The sequence below is a fragment of the Bombina bombina genome, chromosome 6, assembly GCF_027579735.1.
Source record: "Bombina bombina isolate aBomBom1 chromosome 6, aBomBom1.pri, whole genome shotgun sequence".
In the NCBI taxonomy this organism is placed as follows: Eukaryota; Metazoa; Chordata; class Amphibia; order Anura; family Bombinatoridae; genus Bombina; species Bombina bombina.
In genome coordinates, this window is record NC_069504.1 from 389874528 (window position 1) to 389897805 (window position 23278).

Sequence of the window (23278 nt, forward strand, 5' to 3'; positions counted from 1 at the left end):
AGGAAGAAGCACAGACAAGCAGAGAGGAAACAGCGCCGCATGCAGACATAGAAAGGCCACTGGGGAATGGCACTTCAGAAAGGAAAAGATATAAAGGGTTATATAAATGAGAAAATAAGCCTTTACTTTATTTTATTGGAAGATAGTTAAGGACATTTATCAAGCAAACCTGAACGAAGCAAGGATGCAACCTTATTGCACTCAATTATTTAAGAATAAAATCCCATTTATCTCAAAGCAAAAGGTTTGCTCAACGATAACCTAATGATTTTTTCTCACATTTGTCAGCAAGGTGACTTTAAATAAGTAGACTTAGGTAGCAGATAAGACAATTCATTCACGCACATTATCTGTGGATGTGATTAACACATTATAAAGCTGGAAGCGGGCCAAAGCACAGAGAAGGTAAGTGTGTGCTTTAGAAATCTGTGCTATAGAAGAAAGCTTGTGACTTAGCATTGTAAAAAGGAATTGAACACCTCTTGTTTTTATGTAAAACTGTGTTTGTCACATGCTCCCCAGAGAGGCCAAAAAGCACAATCTGTAACTTGCTTATGCTGCAAATCAAATGACTGGTTTAGGCATTTTGCAGCATTTTGAAAAAAACTTTGGACGCTGGGACAAACTACTATTTTCAAACAAAAGCACAAGGTGTATTAATGTCCCTTTAATGAAAAAATTGCTACTGCAGCTATCCTATGCCCAGATCTAGTTGATTTAGGCCACTTGTTTTTAAACCTGTCCCCAGGCCTCCCTAACAGGTCAGATTTTGAGGATATCGGAACTAGAGCACAGGTGAAATAATTAACTGATTATTAAACATGGTTATTTTACCTGCTCTCAACCAAGGTAATCCTGAAAATCTGGCCTGTTAGGGAGGCCTGAGTACAGGTTTGAAAACCAGTGATCTAGGCCAAAACGTGTACTCAGCTATACATAAAATACAAAACAAAAACAAATGAATCATTGCCTTTCTCTAATCTAGCGCCACAAACACTACAAATTACCATATGGTGCCACATTAGGAAAAGGAATAGAGCTATACACAATAAAATCAGCCTAGAAGCAGCAGCCAGTGTACATTATGTTTAAGCACTACCTGTCAGATACATCTCCTCTCCTTCAGAAAACATCTGCTGGCAGCGCACGCAGCGGGCACATGTTGGGTGATAGTGCTTTCCACCAGCCTAAGACAAATAACAGCAGAACTTTCAGTTGCACATCATATTGTTACAATGGTCACGTCTCACACAGAAACACAGATTTTATTTGCACTCAGATGAGTAATCTTGCAGGGCTAATGTTAGGTTATGATTTCTAAACAAACATATGGCGATGATCTTTGAGTGAATGGAAGGTCCACTGTAAAATTCTGAAGCATTTTAAGCAAAAAGAGCATACTTGCCTAAATAAGAACTCCAGCATTCCTCAAGGCACCTCTACCTTCTGCATTTTCCATAGCCCTTAAAATGCCCATATGCTTAGCCAATACATTGCCTGTTCATAAACAGTTCACTGAGTGGGCATCCCAAGGACTGTAGTAAATGAATGAGGAGTAGGTGACTTGAGCATTTTCCAGAAGGGGAACACTGGGTTTTCAGTAAAGTAAGTAAGTGTAATTGCATATTTTGGATATTTAAAGGGGCAATAATGTAATGTTCTACATTTGCAAAGTATATACTGTATCTGCGGGTAAACTATGCACTACAAAAAGGTTCTCAGTCAAAACAAATGTCTTAAAAGGATTTAACATTTTTTTGCTACCAAAATATCTATTGTTTTGCTCATACCCGCGACATGTTTCAAATATTGCCTCTTATCTTATTTGCTCTGGTCTATTTCAGACAGCTATAAATTGGCCCCTTTACTGATCAAGCAATTACTGTGTAGAATCTTGCAGCATAAACTCAATATTTTTCTTATCTGATTCAGACAGAGCGTACAGTTTTTTTTAAAAAAAGTTCCAATTTACTTCTGTTATTACAATTACTTTGTTTTAATTGTATTCTTTGTTGAAGAGCAAAATAGAATACACATGGCAGCAAACACTGCTGCCATCTAGTGCTTTTGAAAATGTATTACATTGTTAATAGTATTCTTGCAATACTGCCACCATATTATGCAGCAGACACTAGCGTGCTACGTACCTACCTGCTTGCTTTTCAACAAATGATACAAAAAGAACAAAGGAAAATTAAGAAAATAAGTCATTTGAAAAATTGTTGAAAACTGTATGCGCTGTCTGAATCATGAAAGAAAAATGTCCTTTTACGTTCTGCATTCAGTAGAATGCATTCCATCCTCTCTTAAGCAGTAAAAACACACAAAGACCATTTTTTATTTTAGTTAATTTTCAGTAACCGTGAATAAAATATATAATGTGCATTACATTTTTTCTTACTATATGTGATTAGATTTTTTTATAGGGAATTACACTTTCAGTTTAATTTCAATTAAATGTTATTTTAATATTTATAAGCATTATAAAAAGTAACCAAATTATAGTTTTCATACGATACATTTCATATTTTATTTGACTGCCAAGCTTGAAAGGGATCAATAAAAATGACTCATAAGTAATATAAATTAATTAATAACACTACAACGCAACAAATGAATACTGAGTGCAAAGCTTAGGCGGCAATTTTTAAAAACTATTTTACCATTAATATATAAGGCTAGATTACGAGTGGCGAGCGAATGGTGGTTTATCGGGGCTCTTTGAGCCTGTCTGAGGTAGTGTGCGTATTACAAGTTGAAAGTAAACATGTTCGATCGAGCGCAATAGGATTTAACATGCATCAGGATAGCGCAAATTCAGAGCTCTGATTAACTGTTACACTCCACTAAAAACATCAAAATTACATTTACAATAACATTATCTGATACATTGAAGTCTATTGGGGGAATAAGTTAACGCGTATATTCGAAGTTCGGCGCAAAAAGTTTACTTCTAGCAGAGTTAACGCACAAGCGGGAGCGCAAACTACAGCTCCACTCGTAATCTAGCCCATAGTTAGTTACATGGTTATTAAACAGGTTGAGATTGTGAAATAAAATGTTTAAAAACAATATAGGAAAAAAACACGTTACAATGTAATTTCATGATTTAACCCCACCCCCATTTCCCATCATTTAGTTCTGAAAATTAAATTGTGGGTTTTCCAATTCCTGTTAGAAGTGCAATCTCCAGACCTAACACTGCTCTATTCCACACAGCCATTGGCTGCACACTCAAGTTACTCATTGATAGCAGCCCCTGATTGGCTTCACAGAAAAGGACATCTAGTTTACATTGCTTTAAGGACACTAAACTTTATACTTTTCAATATTTAAACCCCTAACATGATTTTTAAAATGACATCTGCATATCAGTTTAATTTTTGTTCTGAATAAATCATTCTGTTTAACATTTACTTAGCGTTTAATGTTCTTTGAAGCTATCATTTTATTTTTTTCCGCACTGTATAACGTAATTATATTGTGGAGAAAATAATCATGACACAAGACTAGGGGGCTTTTCTTTATATCTTATGTCACTTGACTACATCAAACTGACAAACCATTTAATATGTTCTGCACATTGTACACATGAGTTTAACGGATAATGTGTAAGATCTGCACTGGTTTTACAAAAGGATACGGAGCAGGATTACAATCCTATTTATAACATAAAAGGAAACACCTGAGCCTGTTCATTGATATCACATTCTCTCTCGCTGAATTCTCAGAGAGGCACCTTATTCAAGGTCACAGTGGCAATCTGCCTTGAAGAAGCTAAAGTGGTTTATTTCCAGTCCATTGGCTCAGTGCTGCTCAGATAGATCTCACTGAGCTCTGCCGAGCGGCTTGTGACGTGCACGGGATGCTGACAGAGATCAGGGAGGAAAAAAGCTGAGACAAGCAAAGAAGACATCAGAAAGTGCAGCCCATGCTCTTTGTACACCGAAATGCAATGTTAAATGTTACAAAAGGGGCAGCCATACAAAGAAAAGGGAAGACACTGCATAAATGGCAATTGGTACTATTAGTAGAGTTGATCATAATGAAATGAGAGTAAATGTTTAATTAGTTTTGCCTTTTATAAGTATTTTGTGCCTTACAGATTGTGCTGCATAGATATAGTTTTCCATAATTGTTATTTTAAAAAAGTAGCAAACATTTGAATCCCTTCCTCAGACTACCCCAAAGCTTGCACAGTTGTTTTCATTACATAGAGCCGCTGACAGTACAGCCAATAAAAAGGCTGCTTCTCCCTACATGCTCTTACTCTACACATTATTGTCTGTCACTAAAGAAAGTAAGGCAAGAACTATTTATTCATAAAGGCCCAGATTACGAGTGGAGCGCTAATAGTTACGTGCAAGTGAAAAGGGGTTCATCGCGCGTGTTTGCGCATGTCAGGGTTATCACTCATATTACAAGTTGAAAGTAAACGCGATCCCTTGAGCCTTGATCGTGATTTATGCTAGAATGATTACCGCATCCTTAGAGCTCTGGTTAACTTCCACAAAACAAAATATTTGCACAAAACACATAAAAAATACACCACAAAGTACAGTTATGCTGATAACAACTCTATCTAATAAAAGTGATTTTAAAAAAAATGCACAAAAAAGATACAGGCTTTGAGGTCTCAGATCTCAGAAAAAAAGGCAGGCAAAGGGCTTTAACATAGAGCCTAAATATGTATATCTATGGATATAAATATGTCTATATGTGTGTACATATGTAGTTATATATTTATATGTATATATACTGTGTATGTATAAATATATATATATATGCATTTACAAACATATATAAACATATAAATATATGTGAGCACACATATAGACATATATATATATATATGTGTGTGTATGTGTGTGTGTATGTGTGTGTGTGTGTGTGTGTGTGTGTGTATGTGTGTGTATGTGTGTGTGTATGTGTGTGTGTGTGTGTGTGTGCACTGGAGCCCTTTGCAGTTAATTAGATGAAAATATGAAAAAACATATTTATGCAATATTCATATTCAATAAAGTATTGTACTGTGTGTTAACTGTATACCTTTATATAATCAGGTATATACACTCACCGGCCACTTTATTAGGTACACCTTGCTATTACCGGGTTGGACTCCCTTTTGGCTTCAAAACTGCCTTTATTTTTCGTGGCATAGATTCAGCAAGGTGATGGAAATATTCCTCAGACATTTTGGTCCATATTGACATGATAGCATTACCCAGTTGCTGCAGATTTGTCGACTGCGCATCCATGATGCAAATCTCCCGTTCCACCACATCCCAAAGGTGGCACCCGGTGTGGTCTTCTGCTGCTGTAGCCCATCTCCATCAAGGTTCGATGTCATGTGCGTTCAGAGATGGTATTCTGCATACCTTGGACCAGACTGTCTGGCACCAACAACCATGTCACATTCAAAATCACTTAAATCCACTTTCTTGCCCATTCTGATCCTTGGATTGTACTTCAGTAAGTAATCTTCACCACGTCTAGATGCCTAAATGCATTGAGTTGCTGCCATGTGATTGGCTGATTAGCAATTTGTGTTACCAAGCAATTGAACAGGTGTACCTAATAAAGTGTGAGTGTATATATAGGTATAGATATATATTGTACCAAAATACCATCAGATATATGTAGAAAAATGTATTTATGAATAAATAGAACAAATTTTACTTTGTGAAGAACATTGCAATGTGAAATATTCATATTTTCATGTCAGGTTAGCGCACTTGAGAATACGCAATCGGGTTTACCCGCGAATAGGATGTTTTTTTCCCACTTTGCTTCATTGTATTCTATGGGGGAATACATAAATGCACAATTCTAACTTTGTTTATATTTTGCGTGCATCGGGTTAGCGCTTGCGAGAAAACTGTTTACTTTTAACTTGTAATACGAATTCTACCCGATGCACGCAAAAAGGTTACGTCCAGCAGAGTTAGCGCGCTAGCGAGAGCGTTAAATAATGCTCCAATTGCAATCTGGCCCATAGTAAGTCAAATAATATGAAAGAATAACCTCAGCTTAAAGTTGGAAAGTTTGTGATCATTACATTAGGCAAACCAAACCCTTGCTGTGCTGTTCACTGACAGCCTAACAGTAAGTTGCCTTATCATGAGAGAGGAGGTTAAAAAGGTAAAGGCAACAATCTTTAAATGATCCTGGCATAACTGGGGAAAAACAAACAAACCATACAATACAGCATAACAGTTAGACATATAGGGCCAGATTACGAGTGGGGCACTAACTATGCTCGAGCGATAAGGGGTTTATAGCAGGTGTTTGCACACTTCAGAAGTAATGGGCGCATTACAAGATAAAAGGAAACGGTTTCACTCAAGCTCAATTGAATTTAACGCACTTGACCTCAGAGCTCTGGTTAACTGTTACGCTCAAATAAAAAGTGTAACAAAAGACATGAAAAATACATTTATAAGTACAATTACACTCATAATAACACTGTCTGTCCATATGTATTCATATATTTATATGTTTCACTGTGTATTTACTGTACATATTTCACATTCCAATGTTCTTCACTAACAGGATAATGTCCTTTTTATTCTTATATACATATATATATATATATTTATATATACATATACCTGCATATCTAGTCCTATAGATATATAGGTCAAGATATGTATTTTACATGAAAAGTATCAAACATATATAGAAAAAATATATTATTTTCTATGTAAAGAGCAAAGGAAAGTAAAATATGCATGTTGCACATCATGTGCACTAACCTAACTGTGTTAAGATCAAAATTTAGCTATATATATTTTTTTTCCATCAGGCAAAAAAAGGCACTCACTGGACTTGTATAATAAAACATAATCGGCTAGATTACAATTTGTGCGTTAAGGTAAAAAAGCAGCGTTAACAGGTCCTAACGCTGCTTTTTTACGCCCGCTGCTATTACGAGTCTTGCAGGTTTAGAGGCACCGCACACTTTTTTGGCCTTACCGCAAACCAACTTACGTAAACTTCCTAAACCCTTTTTTCTATGGGACTTCCATAGTGCTGGTATTACGAGTCTGTCCTGAGAGGCCAAAAAGTGAGCAGTACACCCTCTACCTCCAAGATCCCTAACACATTCTAAAGTCAGTAGTTATGAGTTTTACACTACAACGCCGTAGCATAAAACTCATAACTAAAGTGCTAAAAAGTACACTAACACCCATAAACTACCTATTAACCCCTAAATCGAGGCCCTCCCGCATTGCAAACACTATAATAAAAATATTAACCCCTAATCTGCCGTTCCGGACATTGCCGCCACTAGAATAAACATATTAACCCCAAAACCGCCGTACTCCCACCTCGCAAACACTAGTTAAATATTATTAACCCCTAATCTGCCGCCCCCAACATCGCTGACACCTACATTATATTTATTAACCCCTAATCTGCCGTCCCCAATGTCGCCACAACCTATCTACACTTATTAACCCCTAATCTGCCGTCCCCAACATCGCCGCCACTATATTAAATTTATTAACCCCTAAACCTAAGTCTAACCCTAACACCCCCTAATTGAAATATAATTTAAATAAATCTAAACAAAATTACTATCATTAACTACATTGTTCCTATTTAAAAATAAATACTTATCTATAAAATAAACCCTAAGCTAGCTACAACATAACTAATAGTTACATTGTATCTAGCTTAGGGTTTATTTTTATTTTACAGGTAAGTTTGTATTTATTTTAACTAGGTACAATAGTTATTAAATTGTTATTAACTATTTAATAACTACCTAGCTAAAATAAATACAAATTTACCTGTAAAATAAAACCTAACCTAAGTTACAATAACACCTAACACTACACTATAATTAAATCAATTCCCTAAATTAAATACAATTAAATAAATTAAATTAAATTAGCTAAATCACAAAACCCCCCCACTAAATTACAGAAAATAAAAAACAAATTACAGATCTTTAATCTAATAGCCCTATGAAAATAAAAAAGCCCCCGTAAAATTAAAAAAAAACCTAGCCTAAACTAAACTACCAATAGCCCTTAAAAGGGCCATTTGCGGGGCATTGCCCCAAAGAAATCAGCTCTTTTTTCTGTAAAAAAATATACAAACACCCCCCAACAGTAAAACCCACCACCCACACAATCAACCCCCCAAATAAAATACTAACTAAAAAAACCTAAGCTCCCCATTGCCCTGAAAAGGGTATTTGGATGGTCATTGCCCTTAAAAGGGCATTTAGCTCTATTGCTGTCCAAAGTCCCTAATCTAAAAAATAAACCCACCCAATAAAAAAATCCAAGATTCACTTACCGGGAGAAGTCTTCATCCAAGCGGCAAGATGTCCTCAACGAAGCCGGCAGAAGTGGTCCTCCAGACGGGCAGAAGTGGTCCTCCAGATGGGCAGAAGTCTTCATCCAGATGGCATCTTCTATCTTCATCCTTCTGACGCGGAGCATCCTCTTCAAACGACGGCTTCTTCGTAATGAATAGCACCACGATGGTGTCCCTTAGATTCCAATTGGCTGATAGAATTCTATCAGCCAATCGGAATTAAGGTTGAAAAAATCCTATTGGCTGACTTCTCCTGGTAAGTGAATCTTCGGGGGTTAGTGTTAGGATTTTTTATGGGTGTATTGGGTGGGTTTATTTTTTAGATTAGGGACTTTGGGCCGCAATAGAGCTAAATGCCCTTTTAAGGGCAATGCCCATCCAAATGCTCTTTTCAGGGCAATGGGGAGCTTAATTTTTTTTTGTTAGGCTTTTATTTGGGGGGGGGGGTTGGTTGTGTGGGTGGTGGGTTTTACTGTTGGGGGGGATGTTTGTATTATTTTTTACAGGAAAAAGTGCTGATTTCTTTGGGGTAATGCCCCACAAAAGGCCCTTTTAAGGGCTATTGGTAGTTTAGTTTAGGCTAGGGTTTTTTTTTATTTTGGGGGGGGGGCTTTTGTTATTTTGATAGGGCTATTAGATTAGGTGTAATTTGTTTAAAGATCTGTAATTTGTTTTTTATTTTCTGTAATTTAGTGTTTTTTTGTGATTTAGCTAATTTAATTAAATTTATTTAATTGTATTTAATTTAGGGAATTGATTTATTTATAGTGTAGTGTTAGGTGTTATTGTAACTTAGGTTAGGTTTTATTTTACAGGTAAATTTGTATTTATTTTAGCTAGGTAGTTATTAAATAGTTAATAACCATTTAATAACTATTCTACCTAGTTAAAATAAATTCAAACTTGCCTGTAAAATTAGTTATATTGTAGCTAGCCTTGGGTTTATTTTATAGGTAAGTATTTATTTTTAAATAGGAATAATGTAGTTAATGATAGTAATTTTATTTAGATTTATTTAAATTATATTTCAATTAGGGGGTGTTAGGGTTTGGGTTAGACTTAGGTTTAGGGGTTAATAAATTTAATATAGTGGCGGCGACGTTGGGGGCAGCAGATTAGGGATTAATAAATGTAGGTAGGTTGCGGCGATGTTAGGGGCAGCAGATTAGGGGTTAATAAATATAATGTAGGTGTCAGCGATGTTGGGGGCAGCAGATTAGGGTTTTATGAGTATAATGTAGGTGGTGGCGATGTGCGGAGCGGCAGATTAGGTGTTAATAAGAATAATGTAGGTGTCTGCGATGTCGGGGGCGGAAGATTAGGGGTTAATAAGTGTAAGATTAGGGGTGTTTAGACTTAGGGGTTCATGTTAGGGTGTTAGGTGTAAACATAAAATGTGTTTCCCCATATGAATCAATGGGGCTGCGTTACTGAGTTTTACGCTGCTTTTTTGCAGGTGTTAGACTTTTTCTCAGCCGGCTCTCCCCATTGATGTCTATGGGGAAATCGTGCACGAGCACGTACGACCAGCTCACCGCTGACTTAAGCAGCGCTGGTATTGAAGTGCGGTAAGGAGCACAATTTTGCTCTACGCTCACTTCTTGTTTTTTAACACCAGGTTTGTAAAAACCTGTAATACCAGCTCTGTAGGTAAGTGAGCGGTGAGCAGGGCCGCCACTAGAAATTTTTGGGCCCCTGACTTGACCATTGATCAGGCCCCCCCCCCCCCCTTGACATGTGCAATTTTTGACCAAGTGACTAAAACGTATATGCACTTTATTCTTAAGTGTCTATTTAAACTTGGAAATGTTGTAAAGGTAGTAACATACAAACACACAGACACACTCATACACTAAAACACAAACTCACACATAAGGATTCACATATAGATACTCTAGCAGACACACAAAGAAACACACTAAGACACAGACAGATACTCAGCACTTGATTACATTGACCTGACAAGTAATGAGATAAACTACAGTTTTGTAAAAAAAGGAGATTTAGAAAACAAAATATGGAGTTCTGATTATCTTTTTGTAAAGGAAGATGCCAACTAAATGATGACAACAGCATGCAGTGGCTGAAAGGAAGGGCCCTGAACTGCCTAAACAATAATTTAAAGGTTAAATGGTGGATTGGTGACTTCCGTAAAGGTCTCAATAGTCTCAAAGTCTGTAGAAAGATGTGAATAATCAGTAGTACGGTAAAAATGTCCTAAAAAGGAACAGAAAATGGACACACACACACACACAAACTCAAACTTGCACATACACCCAAGGAAACACTGACAGAGACAGCCTCAGAAAACACACAAAGACATACAAACACACACACAGAGACAACCACATAAAACACAGAAAGACATGCATAAACACACCCTCACTGAGACATCCACAGAAAAAACACAGACATACACCCTCACAGAGACACCCACAGAAAACACACACCCTCACTGAGACTTCAAAAGAAAACACACAAAGACATACACACACCCTCACAGAGACACTCACAGAAAACACACACCCTCACAGAGACATCCACAGAAAACACAGACATACATACATATACAAACACACACCCTCACAGAGACATCCACAGAAAACACAGACATACACACCCACCCTCACAGAGGCATCCAGAGAAAATACACAAAGGCAAACATACACACACCCTCGCAGGGACAACCATAGAAAAAACTCAAAGACATACACACCCACCCTCACAGAGAGACCCACAGAAAAAAATACATACACACTCATAGAGACACAAACCAAAGCACAAAGACATAAACACAGACACCCACAGAAACACTCACAGGAGGAAACATGTATGCACCTTCAATCCCCTAAATCAACAGTGTGTGACATGCATGATAAAAAAAATGCAGAAATTAAGAGATCACTTTTTAAAGAATCATATTTGTAAATGTGTAAACAAAAATAATTCTGTGAATTCAAAATTGTACATTAATGATCTGGGTAGATGGCTAGATGAAGAAAAGTACTTTTAAAAGGTTGACATATGTTTGTTTGTTTTTCCCCAACCAAGAGCACCACTTCAAATATAGTGTACAAATATTCCCATCTGTCAGCTGTACTTATGGATTTTGAAAATGCTGTACTCTATATGGTCTTGGTGGAACCATAAGCTGTGGTACTCATACCATTAGATCTGGTTAAATGCATAATTTAGGCTTGTTGGTATGTATTTCAAAATAAAGTCAGCTGTAGTGTAAACTGAACAGTTTTCAGTTAACCTGACTCATTTCAAACACTGAGCAATCTAAGTCTGAGAGTATAACATTTTATGCAGATGTAAAAATCTTAGATGAAATGCCTCCTTGCATCTGGAAAGTCCTTGCATAAAGGGGCAGTAAAGTGTAATGTTTTATATATATATATATATATATATATATATATATATATATAAAAATAAATATAAATAAATAAAAAAATAAAAAAATGCATATCTGCCAAAAGGGCACCTACCATTTGTGTATTGAGGAGGAAACATTTCTGCATGGTTTTAAATATAGAATTTCTACAGCATTGTCAAATAATCATAAATACACTGCTGCTTGCCCCACCATACAACTACTACCACACTGAAGTTACAATCCGAAATTGTACAAAGAAATAAAAAACATTTACTAAGTAAGTCCTACCTCCTCTGCAAATGAAAGTTATCTGCAGTCTGACTCAGGCACACGTTGAACAAACTTAAGTGCCAAGTCTGTCTCACACTGTGCATAGTGGTTTAGTACACATTCAGAAATCCTCTCAAATGCTAATACTTTACTCCTTGTAATAACATTTCCCTTGCTCAATTAGCACTCTGCTGTAGTACCCACTGGTAGCTGCCAAAATAAAAAAAAAAAAAATAATTTTTTTTTTAGTTCTTGCCTCATGGGGCCCCCCTGGCCCATTGGGCCCCTGACAGGAGTCACCCCTGTCACCCCCTGATGGCGGCCCTGGCGGTGAGAAAAAACTGCTCGTTAGCACCGCACAGCTCCTATCGAAAAACTTGTAATCTGGCCGAATGTTTATTATATCGATATAAAAAATGACATAACGTTTTGGTGTGCTCCTTTTTTATATTGATGTAATAAACATTATCTTTTATTATACAAGTCCAGTGAGTGCCTTTTTTGCCTGATGGAACATGTATGTCGATGTGGAAGTGCACCCTGGCAGCTGACTTTGTAAGACTGTGCTTATCCATTCCGGAAGTTTCTTTTTATATATATATATAAATATATATATATATATATCTATATACAGTATATATACTGTATATATATATATATATATATACATATATAGAGAGTTTATTTAGAAATATGTATTTATGAATAAGTACAACATATTCTGCTTTGTGAAGAAAGTACTTGGTTAAATGCTATAGGGTTTATGAGCGAGTAGGTTTTTTTTTTTTTTACTTTTCCCGCTCCATTGAAATCTATGGTAGAATACGTTAACGCAATATTGTAAGTTCGTTTTTTTGCATGGCAGGTTAGCGTGCAAGCAAAAACTTTTTACTTTTAACTTGTAATATGTGCAGTATCCAAAGGGTGCAAAAAGCTTACTTCAAGTGCAGTTAACGCTTCAGCAGGAGCAGTAAATAGCGATCCACTCGTAATCTATGTCATAGCGTGACATAAGGTATTAAAGGGTATTTGATATAAGTAAAGCACCTATATAAAGTAAATAATAGCTTACAATATCTAATGAACCTAATAATAATTAACAGTTATGCAAGCATGTAAAAGACAAATCGTCTTAATGGGGTGCTGCTATAGAGTCCTCTGCAATAATGACTTAAAATTACAGTTACACTGTTGTGCACCTTTATAGGTATCACATTCATTATTTTTTAAAAAGGATCTGTATGTGTAATAAATTCTGCCAAAAGTTTAGATGTGACAAAGGCAGAAATGAAGGGGTTACACTACTAGCTCACTCCAACTCTTCGTGGATTCAAGAAGCCAATTAGAGAAACAGTAGCAGGGGAGAAGAGTCTTGTGGTCCTGATTTAGATGTCAACATGGATAGAAATTATAGCAATAAATGTGACAGCGACCCACATGTTGCAGGACAAGGAGACAGTGAACCTGACACCAGTAAGGTAAGCTTGAAATGGCATCTTGATGTCTGGGGAGGCTGAAGAGTAAGTGAAGTCTATGGTAGAGCAACTATTCAAGGTAAGCACTCTCTACTTACCAGAGCTGCATTGTGGAGTGCCCAGAATTGCCATGATTAGAGTCTGTCTCTCTACCATATAAGTTCTCACTAGTGGTTTGGGGCTCCACGCATCTGTGGACAAATCCAGGCACTCGGCCTCTTCAGGAACAGAGACTGGTTCAGATAGAGTTGTGCAATCTTGAGCACTGTCAATATGCTCTGCTGCAATGAGTGCTGATATCTTATTGTGAGAGAGTCACTAAAAGCACTGCATAGCTGCTGTTCAAGAGCCAAGAAGTGTTTCTGTAGAAGTTGCAGGACTCTCTCTTCCTTTATGTCTAATGTCAATATAGCCTCCTCCATGTGTTGCAGTGGTAGATTCATTAGTGAAGGTTCTCACATCCAAAACCAATGGTACATGAAGAAGTAGAAAGTATTGTGTATAGTAAATATTAGCACTCAATTGTGGTACGCGTATTTCTATGTTGTGTGTGTGGGGCTGTACCAGAATTTCTTACAGGATTGCCGCCTGAGATCCCAGTGGTCCAGATCAAGTTTCAAGGATCTTTTATACAGCAAATGTATCATTGACTTGTAATATATATAATAATGACAGGAATGACCATGGATACTGTCTAAGATCAACAATATTCGGCAGGTTAGTTGATCTTCACCAAGAGTATCTGATATTGCTGCTATTCCCGGCCACTGCCTAGAAACGCTCCCCAAATGTCCTTTTTTGATATAGCCTACCTGTAAGGCACAGACTACTTAGAAAAAAAAGCAAATGTTGTTAATGTCTAAAATGGATCTGTACACCATTTACCTAGCATTTAATTTGAGGGTATTTTAAAAAACACAGTTGATTTAAAGGGATGTTGCACTGAATCATTTTCTATCACTTATATGAAAAAGCGCTATTAGAACATTTTTTTATTTTTATTTGTCTGAAAAATATTAAAGGGACATAAAAGTGTTATAAGAAAATTAAAGCATTCCTATTATACAGGAACAGATCACTTGAGTCACAAAGCATGTGCTGTAGGGGTAGCATGCTCTAGGAAAGCTACTGTAAAATGTTAGTGTAAGCAGGAAGGTAGAGAAAGCTACTATGATTAATGCGACAGTTCACTTTTAGTTAAAATACACAACTGACTCATCACAGGGATATACAATGCATACCCCCAAATACTGTCATACACATCATTAGTATACAGGTCAGATTGTGATCTCATTCTACAGCTACAAACACTCAGCTCTCTGGTCCATGCATGATTATGTAAGTCCCCAATCATGCCCTACAAGGACAAAACCAATCAGGTTGGACCTGTGTTGTTATTTATTGCAGCAACATGGCAGCTTCCATGGGAAAGTCTGTGTACAGTGACGTGCCCACAGCATGCATTAGAAGCAAGGGGTGTGCATCACAGAACCCCTTGTCGGCCGAGAGGGAACAATACAACAATATATTGGGAAGCAAATGAATGCTGCCAAGTGCAGAGCCACCAGGTATGAGACACCTTTAACCATAAAGTTATGTAAAAAATATTTTTGTGTAGATTGGCTGCAGCTACTGCACTTTCCTCAGATCTTGTGCTATGCCTGTTGCACATGCTGATCATGGTGCTGATCATGGTCTCCTACACAGGACGGCCGTCCCACGCTCTGTGACTCACATGATCTGTTCTCCCTGCTGGCGCATGCTGTTCTGTATAATGGGAAGTTACCAGAAAATGTTTTAATATTATTGCACTGTTGTTTGCATATAACTATATGTTTAACTCCTGTAAAGAAGGCACTGGTTGTAGCTACTGCAGTTCTCCTTCTCTGACCTTCATAACCTCCATGTAACAGCTCTCCCCTTACCTAGTGTCATCAGCAGAGCTCCCTATTAAACATATGAAGCCTGGAAGCTGGTGCTATTGCATGACTGTGTCTATCTATCTATCTATCTATCTATCTATCTATCTATCCATCTATCTGTATGTCTGTCTGTCTATCTGTATATTTTGTTGTGCCTGTTGTAAGAAAGTGGAAAGCGGGGGTACAACTGCTAGCAACAGAGGAGGAAGTTGGGTAGACAGGTAATACAGTGTTATTGGAGACAAAATCAAGGAAGTTAAATATAGTTCCTGATTTGCCTAACAGTTATGCCAAATGATTCCCCACATTTTATTATTTGAATTATGGAATCAGTTTAACTATTTTGTAGACTATTGTATCTACTAACATTGTCTAACGATTATAATTGTGTTATCATCCATAGAAAGAGCTAACTGCAGAAAACATTGTTTCCAACCTGCTATTATAGCACACAACAATCATTTGGTCATTACACTATTATGGAATCAGTTTGTCTAAAATGCACAGCTTAGCTAAGGTGACTATTTTCCCCATGCTATAACAGATCGTACCTCTAGGACTCTGCCGCTGATATACTTGCTGCAGGTTTCACATTTAATCCCAAACTGAGCGTGGTAATCAGACTCACAGTAAGGCACACCATCTCTGTGTGAGAAAGGAGAATGTCAAGATAAAAGACAATATATAACAAAAATATCACTCAATATACCCATTGCTATACACAGCATTTGTTGACCTCTTTCAAACTGCAAATTATTGTTTTTAACACATAGCTGAGCAATATGCACCAGGAACGGATGTCATCCAATCACTTCAAATGCACAATACCTGAAGAGAGATTCTATTGTGTTTGGAAAAAAACATATCTAGACCTTTTTCCAGCAAATTACTCTGTTAGTCTATGAGTATTTTTGCAGATAATTTTTGTAATGCTGCATCTCTATCAATTGTAATCAATATGCTAGAGAGTTGTGATACTAAATTTACATCTACATTTACACAAGATATATTTAAAGGGATGTTAAAAAGTAAATGCATGCTAGACATAATGATGTATTCAAAACAAATAATACTATGTAGATGCATTTTACAATTATATTAGTTGTTTAAATATTAAAAATATAAGTGTACAGATTTAATTTCTATAAAATACTTTAGTTACTATAAAGTAATGGTGGCAGCCATGTTTGAACTAGTTTTCTATTTATGCAAACAAAGCTGTGTGGAATCCCTTTTTGGACAGTCTTTTTCCCCCCACCTGTTTTATATCTGTTCTAATCAGTTCCTTATCATCTTGAGCAGGGGAGAAAGATAATTTGCAACTTAAGTTCAAACATGGCGGCACCCATTACTTTATATAAACACAGTGGAATTAAATAACAGAAAAAGGGGACAAAATAAATAATAAAGTAAAGTGCAAAGTTTTTTAAATACACATAATTAAACATTTTATAGTACGATCTCATGCTGTTTAATAATAAAATTACATGATATTTATTAAAAGTCACATTGTAGTTGTATCTGGATTGCACAATGCATTTCAAATACCATTAGAAGCATTTTGCAATGTAACAACAAAAAAAACATGTTAAAAATTATTACTGCTAAACAGAACATTTTGAGCATCGCTATGTGAGATAACTGGTCTCTGACTTCATTCTATAGGAGGTATTGGACAAATGCGCATAAATATATAGAGGCCCATTTATCAAGCTCTGAATGGAGCTTGACGGCTCATCTTCAGACTCACCAGAAACAGCAGTTATGAAGCAGCGGTCTAAAGGCCGCTGCTCCATAATCCTGCCCGCCTGCTCTGAGCAGGCGGACAGGAATCGCCACAATTCAACCTGGTTGAGTACGATCGGGTTGATTGACACCTCCCTGCTGGCGGCCCATTGGCCGCGAGTCTGCAGGGGGTGGCGTTGCACCAGCAGCTCTTGTGAGCTGCTGGTGCAATGCTGAATACGGAGAGCGTATTGCTCTCCGCATTCAGCGAGGTCTTGCGGACCTGATCCACACTGTCGGATCAGGTCCGCAAGACCTTTGATAAATAGGCCTAATAGACATGTCCCTAAAAAGATATAATATCATATCAAATCTGTATAGAAAAAAAGGAAACTTATGCTTACCTGATAAATTGATTTCTTCTACGATACGACGAGTCCACAGATTTCATCCTTACTTGTGGGATATTATCCTCCTGCTAACAGGAAGTGGCAAAGAGCCCCACAGCAGAGCTGTATATAGAGCTCCTCCCTTCCCCTCCACCCCCAGTCATTCGACCGAAGGTTTAGGAAGAGAAAGGAAAAGCTAAAAGGTGCAGAGGTGACTGAAGTTGTAAAAATAAAACAAAATATAATCTGTCTTAAAAATGACAGGGAGGGCCGTGGACTCGTATCGTAGATGAAATCAATTTATCAGGTAAGCATAAATTTCCTTTTCTTCTACAAGATACGACGAGTCCACGGATTTCATCCTTACTTGTGGGATACAATACCAAAGCTACAGGACACGGATGAAAGGGAGGGACAAGACAGAGACCTAAATAGAAGGCACCACTGCTTGAAGAACGTTTCTCCCAAAAACAGCCTCAGAAGAAGCAAAAGTATCAAATTTGGAAAATTTGGAAAAAGTATGAAGGGACGACCAAGTCGCAGCCTTACAAATCTGTTCAACAGAAGCATCGTTTTTAAAGGCCCACGTGGAAGCCACAACCCTAGTAGAATGAGCCGTAATTATTTCAGGAGGCTGCTGTCCAGCAGTCTCATATGCCAGGCGGATGATACTCCTCAGCAAAAAAGAAAGAGAGGTAGCCGTAGCTTTCTGACCCCTACATTTTCCAGAATAAACAATGAATAATGAAGATGATTGACGGAAATCCTTAGTCACCTGCAAGTAAAACTTCAAGGCACGGACCACGTCCAGGTTATGTAACAGACGCTCCTTCTTAGAAGAAGGATTAGGACACAAGGAAGGAACAACAATTTCCTGATTAATGTTCTTATTTGAAACAACCTTAGGAAGAAATCCAGGTTTGGTACGTAAAACCACCTTATCAGAATGAAATATAAGATAAGGCGAATCACATTGCAATGCTGAAAGCTCAGAACTCTTTGAGCAGAAGAAATAGCAACTAAAAACAGAACTTTCCAAGATAACAATTTAATATCTATAGAATGCATGGGTTCAAACGGAATCCCTTGAAGAACTTGAAGAACTAAATTCAAACTCCAGGGAGGAGAAATTGGTCTAAATACAGGCTTAATTCTAGTTAGAGCCTGACAAAAAGACTGGACATCTGGCACATCTGCCAAACGTTTGTGAAGCAAAATTGACAAAGAAGAAATTTGTCCCTTTAAGGAACTTGCCGATAACCCTTTCTCCAATCCTTCTTGGAGAAAAGACAGAATCCTGGGAATCCTAACTTTACTCCATGAGTAACCCTTGGATTCACACCAATAAAGATATTTACGCCATATCTTATGATAGATTTTTCTAGTGACAGGCTTTCGCGCCTGTATCAAAGTATCAATGACCGAATCAGAGAATCCTCGCTTAGATAAAATCAAGCGTTCAATCTCCAAGCAGCTGCAGAGAAGTTAGATTTGGATGTTGGAAAGGACCTTAAATGAGAAGGTCCTGTCTCAAGGGAAGTTTCCATGGTGGCAGAGAGGACATGTCCACTAAATCCGCATACTATGTCCTGCGTGGCCATGCAGGTGCTATCAGGATTACTGAAGCTCTCTCCTGTTTGATTCGAGCAATCACGCGTTGAAGGAGAGGAAACGGTGGAAACACATAAGCTAGGCTGAACGACCAAGGCACCGCCAGGGCATCTATCAGTTCGGCCTGGGGATCCCTTGACCTGGATCCGTAACGTGGAAGCTTGGCATTCTGACGAGATGCCATCAGATCCAGTTCCGGTCTGCCCCATTGGCGAATCAATGAAGCAAACACCTCCGGATGAAGTTCCCACTCCCCTGGATGAAAAGACGACTTAAAAAATCCGCTTCACAGTTTTCTACTCCCGGGATGTAAATTGCCGACAGATAACAAGAGTGGGCCTCCGCCCATCGGATTATCTTGGATACTTCTATCATCGCTAAGGAACTCCTCGTTCCCCCCTGATGACTGATATATGCCACAGTCGTGATGTTGTCCAACTGGAATCTGATGAATGTTGCCGAAGCCAACTGAGGCCATGCCTGAAGCGCATTGAATATTGCTCTCAGTTCCAGGATATTGATTGGAAGTAGAGACTCCACCTGAGTCCAAACACCTTGAGCCTTCAGGGAATTCCAGACTGCACCCCAGCCCAGAAGACTGGTGTCTGTTGTTACTATCACCCACGAGGGTCTGTGGAAACATGTCCCCTGGGACAGATGATCCAGCAACAACCACCAAAGAAGAGAGTCTCTGGTCTCTTGATCCAGATTTATCTGAGGAGATAAATTTGCATAGTCCCCATTCCACTGTCCGAGCATGCACAGCTGCAGTGGTCTGAGATGAAAGCGGGCAAACGGAATGATGTCCTTTGCCGCTACCATTAATCCAATGACCTCCATACACTGAGCCACTGATGGCTGAGGAATGGACTGAAGTGTTTGGCACGTATTTAGAATCTTTGTTTTTCTGACCTCCGTCAGAAATATTTTCATGTCTACCGAATCTATAAGAGTCCCCAAGAAGGGAACCCTTGTCCGTGGAACTAGTGAACTCTTTTCTATGTTCACTTTCCAACGGTGAGTTCTCAGGAAAGACAATACTATGTCCATGTGAGATTTTGTCAAATGATAAGCTGACGTCTGAATCAGAATATCGTCCAGATAAGGTGCCACTGCTATGCCCCGCAGTCTGAGAACCGCTAGAAGAGACCCTAGAACCTTTGTGAAGATTCTGGGTGCTGTGGCCAACCCGAAGGGAAGAGCCACAAACTGATAATGTTTGTCCAGGAAGGCAAATCTTAGGAACTGATGATGATCCTTGTGGATAGGGATATGAAGGTAAGCATCCTTCAAGTCCACGGTAGTCATATATTGACCCTCCTGGATCATTGGTAAGATTGTTCGTATAGTCTCCATCTTGAACGATGGGACTCTGAGAAACTTGTTTAGACACTTGAGATCTAAAATGGGTCTGAAAGTTCCCTCTATTTTGGGAACCACAAAAAGATTTGAGTAAAACCCCTGTCCCTGTTCCGGTTTTGGAATGGGACAAATTACTCCCATGGTAGAGAAGTCTTTTACACAGCGTAAGAACGCCTCTCTTTTTGTCTGGTCTACAGATAATCGTGAAAGGTGAATTCCAGTTGATACCCGTGGGTCACGATTTCCAGCACCCAGGGGTCCTGAACATCTCTTGCCCAAACCTGAGCAAAGAAAGAAAGTCTGCCCCCTACTAGATCCGGTCCCGGATCGGGGGCCGCCCCTTCATGCTGTCTTGGTAGCAGCAGCGGGCTTCTTGGATTGTTTACCTTTATTACAAGCCTGGTTGGGTCTCCAGACTGACTTAGATTGAGCGAAATTCCCTTCCTGCTTTGTGGAGGAAGAAGAAGCAGAGGGTCCTCCTTTAAAGTTTCGAAAGGAACGAAAATTATTTTGTTTACCCCTCAACTTAACAGACTTATCCTGAGGTAGGGCATGGCCTTTACCTCCAGTAATGTCAGAAATGATTTCCTTCAATTCAGGCCCGAATAGGGTCTTACCTTTAAAAGGAATAGCTAAAAGCTTAGATTTTGATGACACGTCAGCAGACCAAGATTTGAGCCATAAAGCTCTATGCGCTAGAATGGCAAATCCTACATTTTTCACCACTAATTTAGCAATTTGAAAAGCGGCATCAGTAATAAAAGAATTAGCTAGCTTGAGAGCCTTAATTCTATCCAAAATGTCATCTAATGGAGTCTCAACCTTCAGAGACTCTTCTAGAGCATCAAACCAAAAATTTGCTGCAGTAGTTACTGGAACAATGCAAGCCGTAGGTTGTAAAAGCAAACCCTGATGAATAAATAATTTCTTTAGAAGACCCTCTAACTTTTTATCCATAGGGTCTTTGAAAGCACAACTGTCCTCAATAGGTATAGTTGTACGCTTAGCCAGGGTAGATATAGCTCCCTCTACCTTAGGGACCGTTTGCCATGAGTCCCGAATGGTGTCTGCTATGGGAAACATTTTCTTAAAATTAGGAGGGGGAGATAACGGTATACCTGGTCTATCCCATTCCTTTTTTACAATTGCCGAAATTCTTTTAGGAACTGGAAAAACATTAGTGTAAGTAGGCACCTCTAGATATTTGTCCATTTTACACAATTTCTCTGGTGGTATCACAATAGGGTCACAATCATCCAGAGTCGCTAAAACCTCCAGAAGTAACAGGCGGAGGTGTTCAAGCTTAAATTTAAAGTCTGTCTGAGGTAACACATTTCCTGAGTCTGAAAGTTCTCCCTCAGACAGCAATTCCCTGACCCCCAACTCAGAGCACTGTGAGGGTACATCGGAAATAGCCAATAAAGCATCAGAGGATTCAGTATTCACATTAATACCTGACCTACTGCGTTTACCCTGTAACACTGGTAATTTAGATAATACCTCTGTAAGGGTAGTTGACATAACTGCAGCCATCTCCTGCAGAGTAAAAGAATTAGACACACTAGAGGTACTTGTGTCGCTTGTGTGGGCGTTAAAGGTTGAGACACTTGGGGAGAATTGGATGGCATATCCTGGTTCTCTTCAGATTGAGAATCATCCTTAGGCACACTTTCTTTACCTAAAATATGCTTTTTACAATGTAAGGCCCTTTCAGTGCAAAAGGTACACAATGTAAGAGGGGGTTCCACAATGGCTTCTAAACACATAGAACAATGAGATTCCTCAATGTCAGACATGTTGAACAGACTAGTAATAACCACAATAGTCGTTAAACACTTTATTTATTGATTTAAACAATTTTTTGAAAAACGTGTACTGCGCCTTTAAGAATAAAAAAGCGCACACATTTTCCAAAACTGCTTCAAAACGTGAATTTACCATTAAAAAGTAACTACACCTAATCAATAGCTCCAAAAATGATTGCACCCCAAGAGTAAGGGGAGAAATTAACCTCTAAAAGGTATTAATAGTCACAATATGTTAGATTTGACAAAAATAACCCCTGCACCTCGCCACAGATCTGCTGTGGCACCTACCTGCCCCCAGGGTACTGCAAAATTACTCTAGAACGTTCCGGTTCACAGAACACCAGTCTAGGCTCAACCGGAGCTAATGCCTGCACCCTTCTAAGCCAGAGTAAAGTGTGCGTCTGAGCGCGCAAAATTAAGCCCCGCCCATCATGTCCGATGATCGAACAAGCCTGAACAACCGCATGGTGAAGCGGTTCAGAGTATAAGCCATGTGGATGTTATTAAACCCCTTAAGTACACTCAAAATGTGGCCCAACTGTTTATAAAAAAAAATAAAAATGTTAAGCATATTCCTCCCAGTGTTTCTTTATAATGCGGTTACCATTATAATGCTTGGCCCAATATGTCATATAAAATAAATTAAGCATAGGTTACTCAGTAATACCCCTTGTTTAACAGGTCTACTGCTTACCCCTTCCCTTGCAGGGAAATAAATGTCAGCCAGTTCTGATATACCAAGTCTCCTCAGAAATAAAGGGCTGCACATACCTCAATGCTGCTTGTAGCATGAAACCGTTCTCCACACTGAAGATGTCTCTTGTATTACCTTCAGAAGTCTTGTGGGAACCAACATGGATCTTAGTTACATCTGCTAAGATCATCAACCTCAGGGCAGAAATCTTCTTCCATATAACCCTGAGGAAAATAGTACTCACCGGTAACACCTCACTTTACCTCTTCCTATTACTAACACAGGCAAAGAGAATGACTGGGGGTGGAGGGG

At 38.5% G+C, this 23278-nt stretch overlaps 1 protein-coding gene across 6 annotated transcripts in view; it reads right to left on the bottom strand.

Moving 5' to 3' along the window:
• The window catches only part of ABLIM3 (actin binding LIM protein family member 3), a 425761-nt gene that overhangs the window by 130705 nt on the left and 271778 nt on the right, over window positions 1-23278 (bottom strand). For all 6 annotated transcript variants that reach the window (XM_053717109.1, XM_053717108.1, XM_053717110.1 and 3 more), the window contains exons 6-7: window positions 15929-16022; window positions 1100-1187 (exon numbers count right to left, since the gene is read on the bottom strand). In XM_053717109.1, coding sequence (XP_053573084.1) covers window positions 1100-1187; window positions 15929-16022 — 182 coding nt within the window. The remainder of the gene's footprint in view (window positions 1-1099; window positions 1188-15928; window positions 16023-23278) is intronic.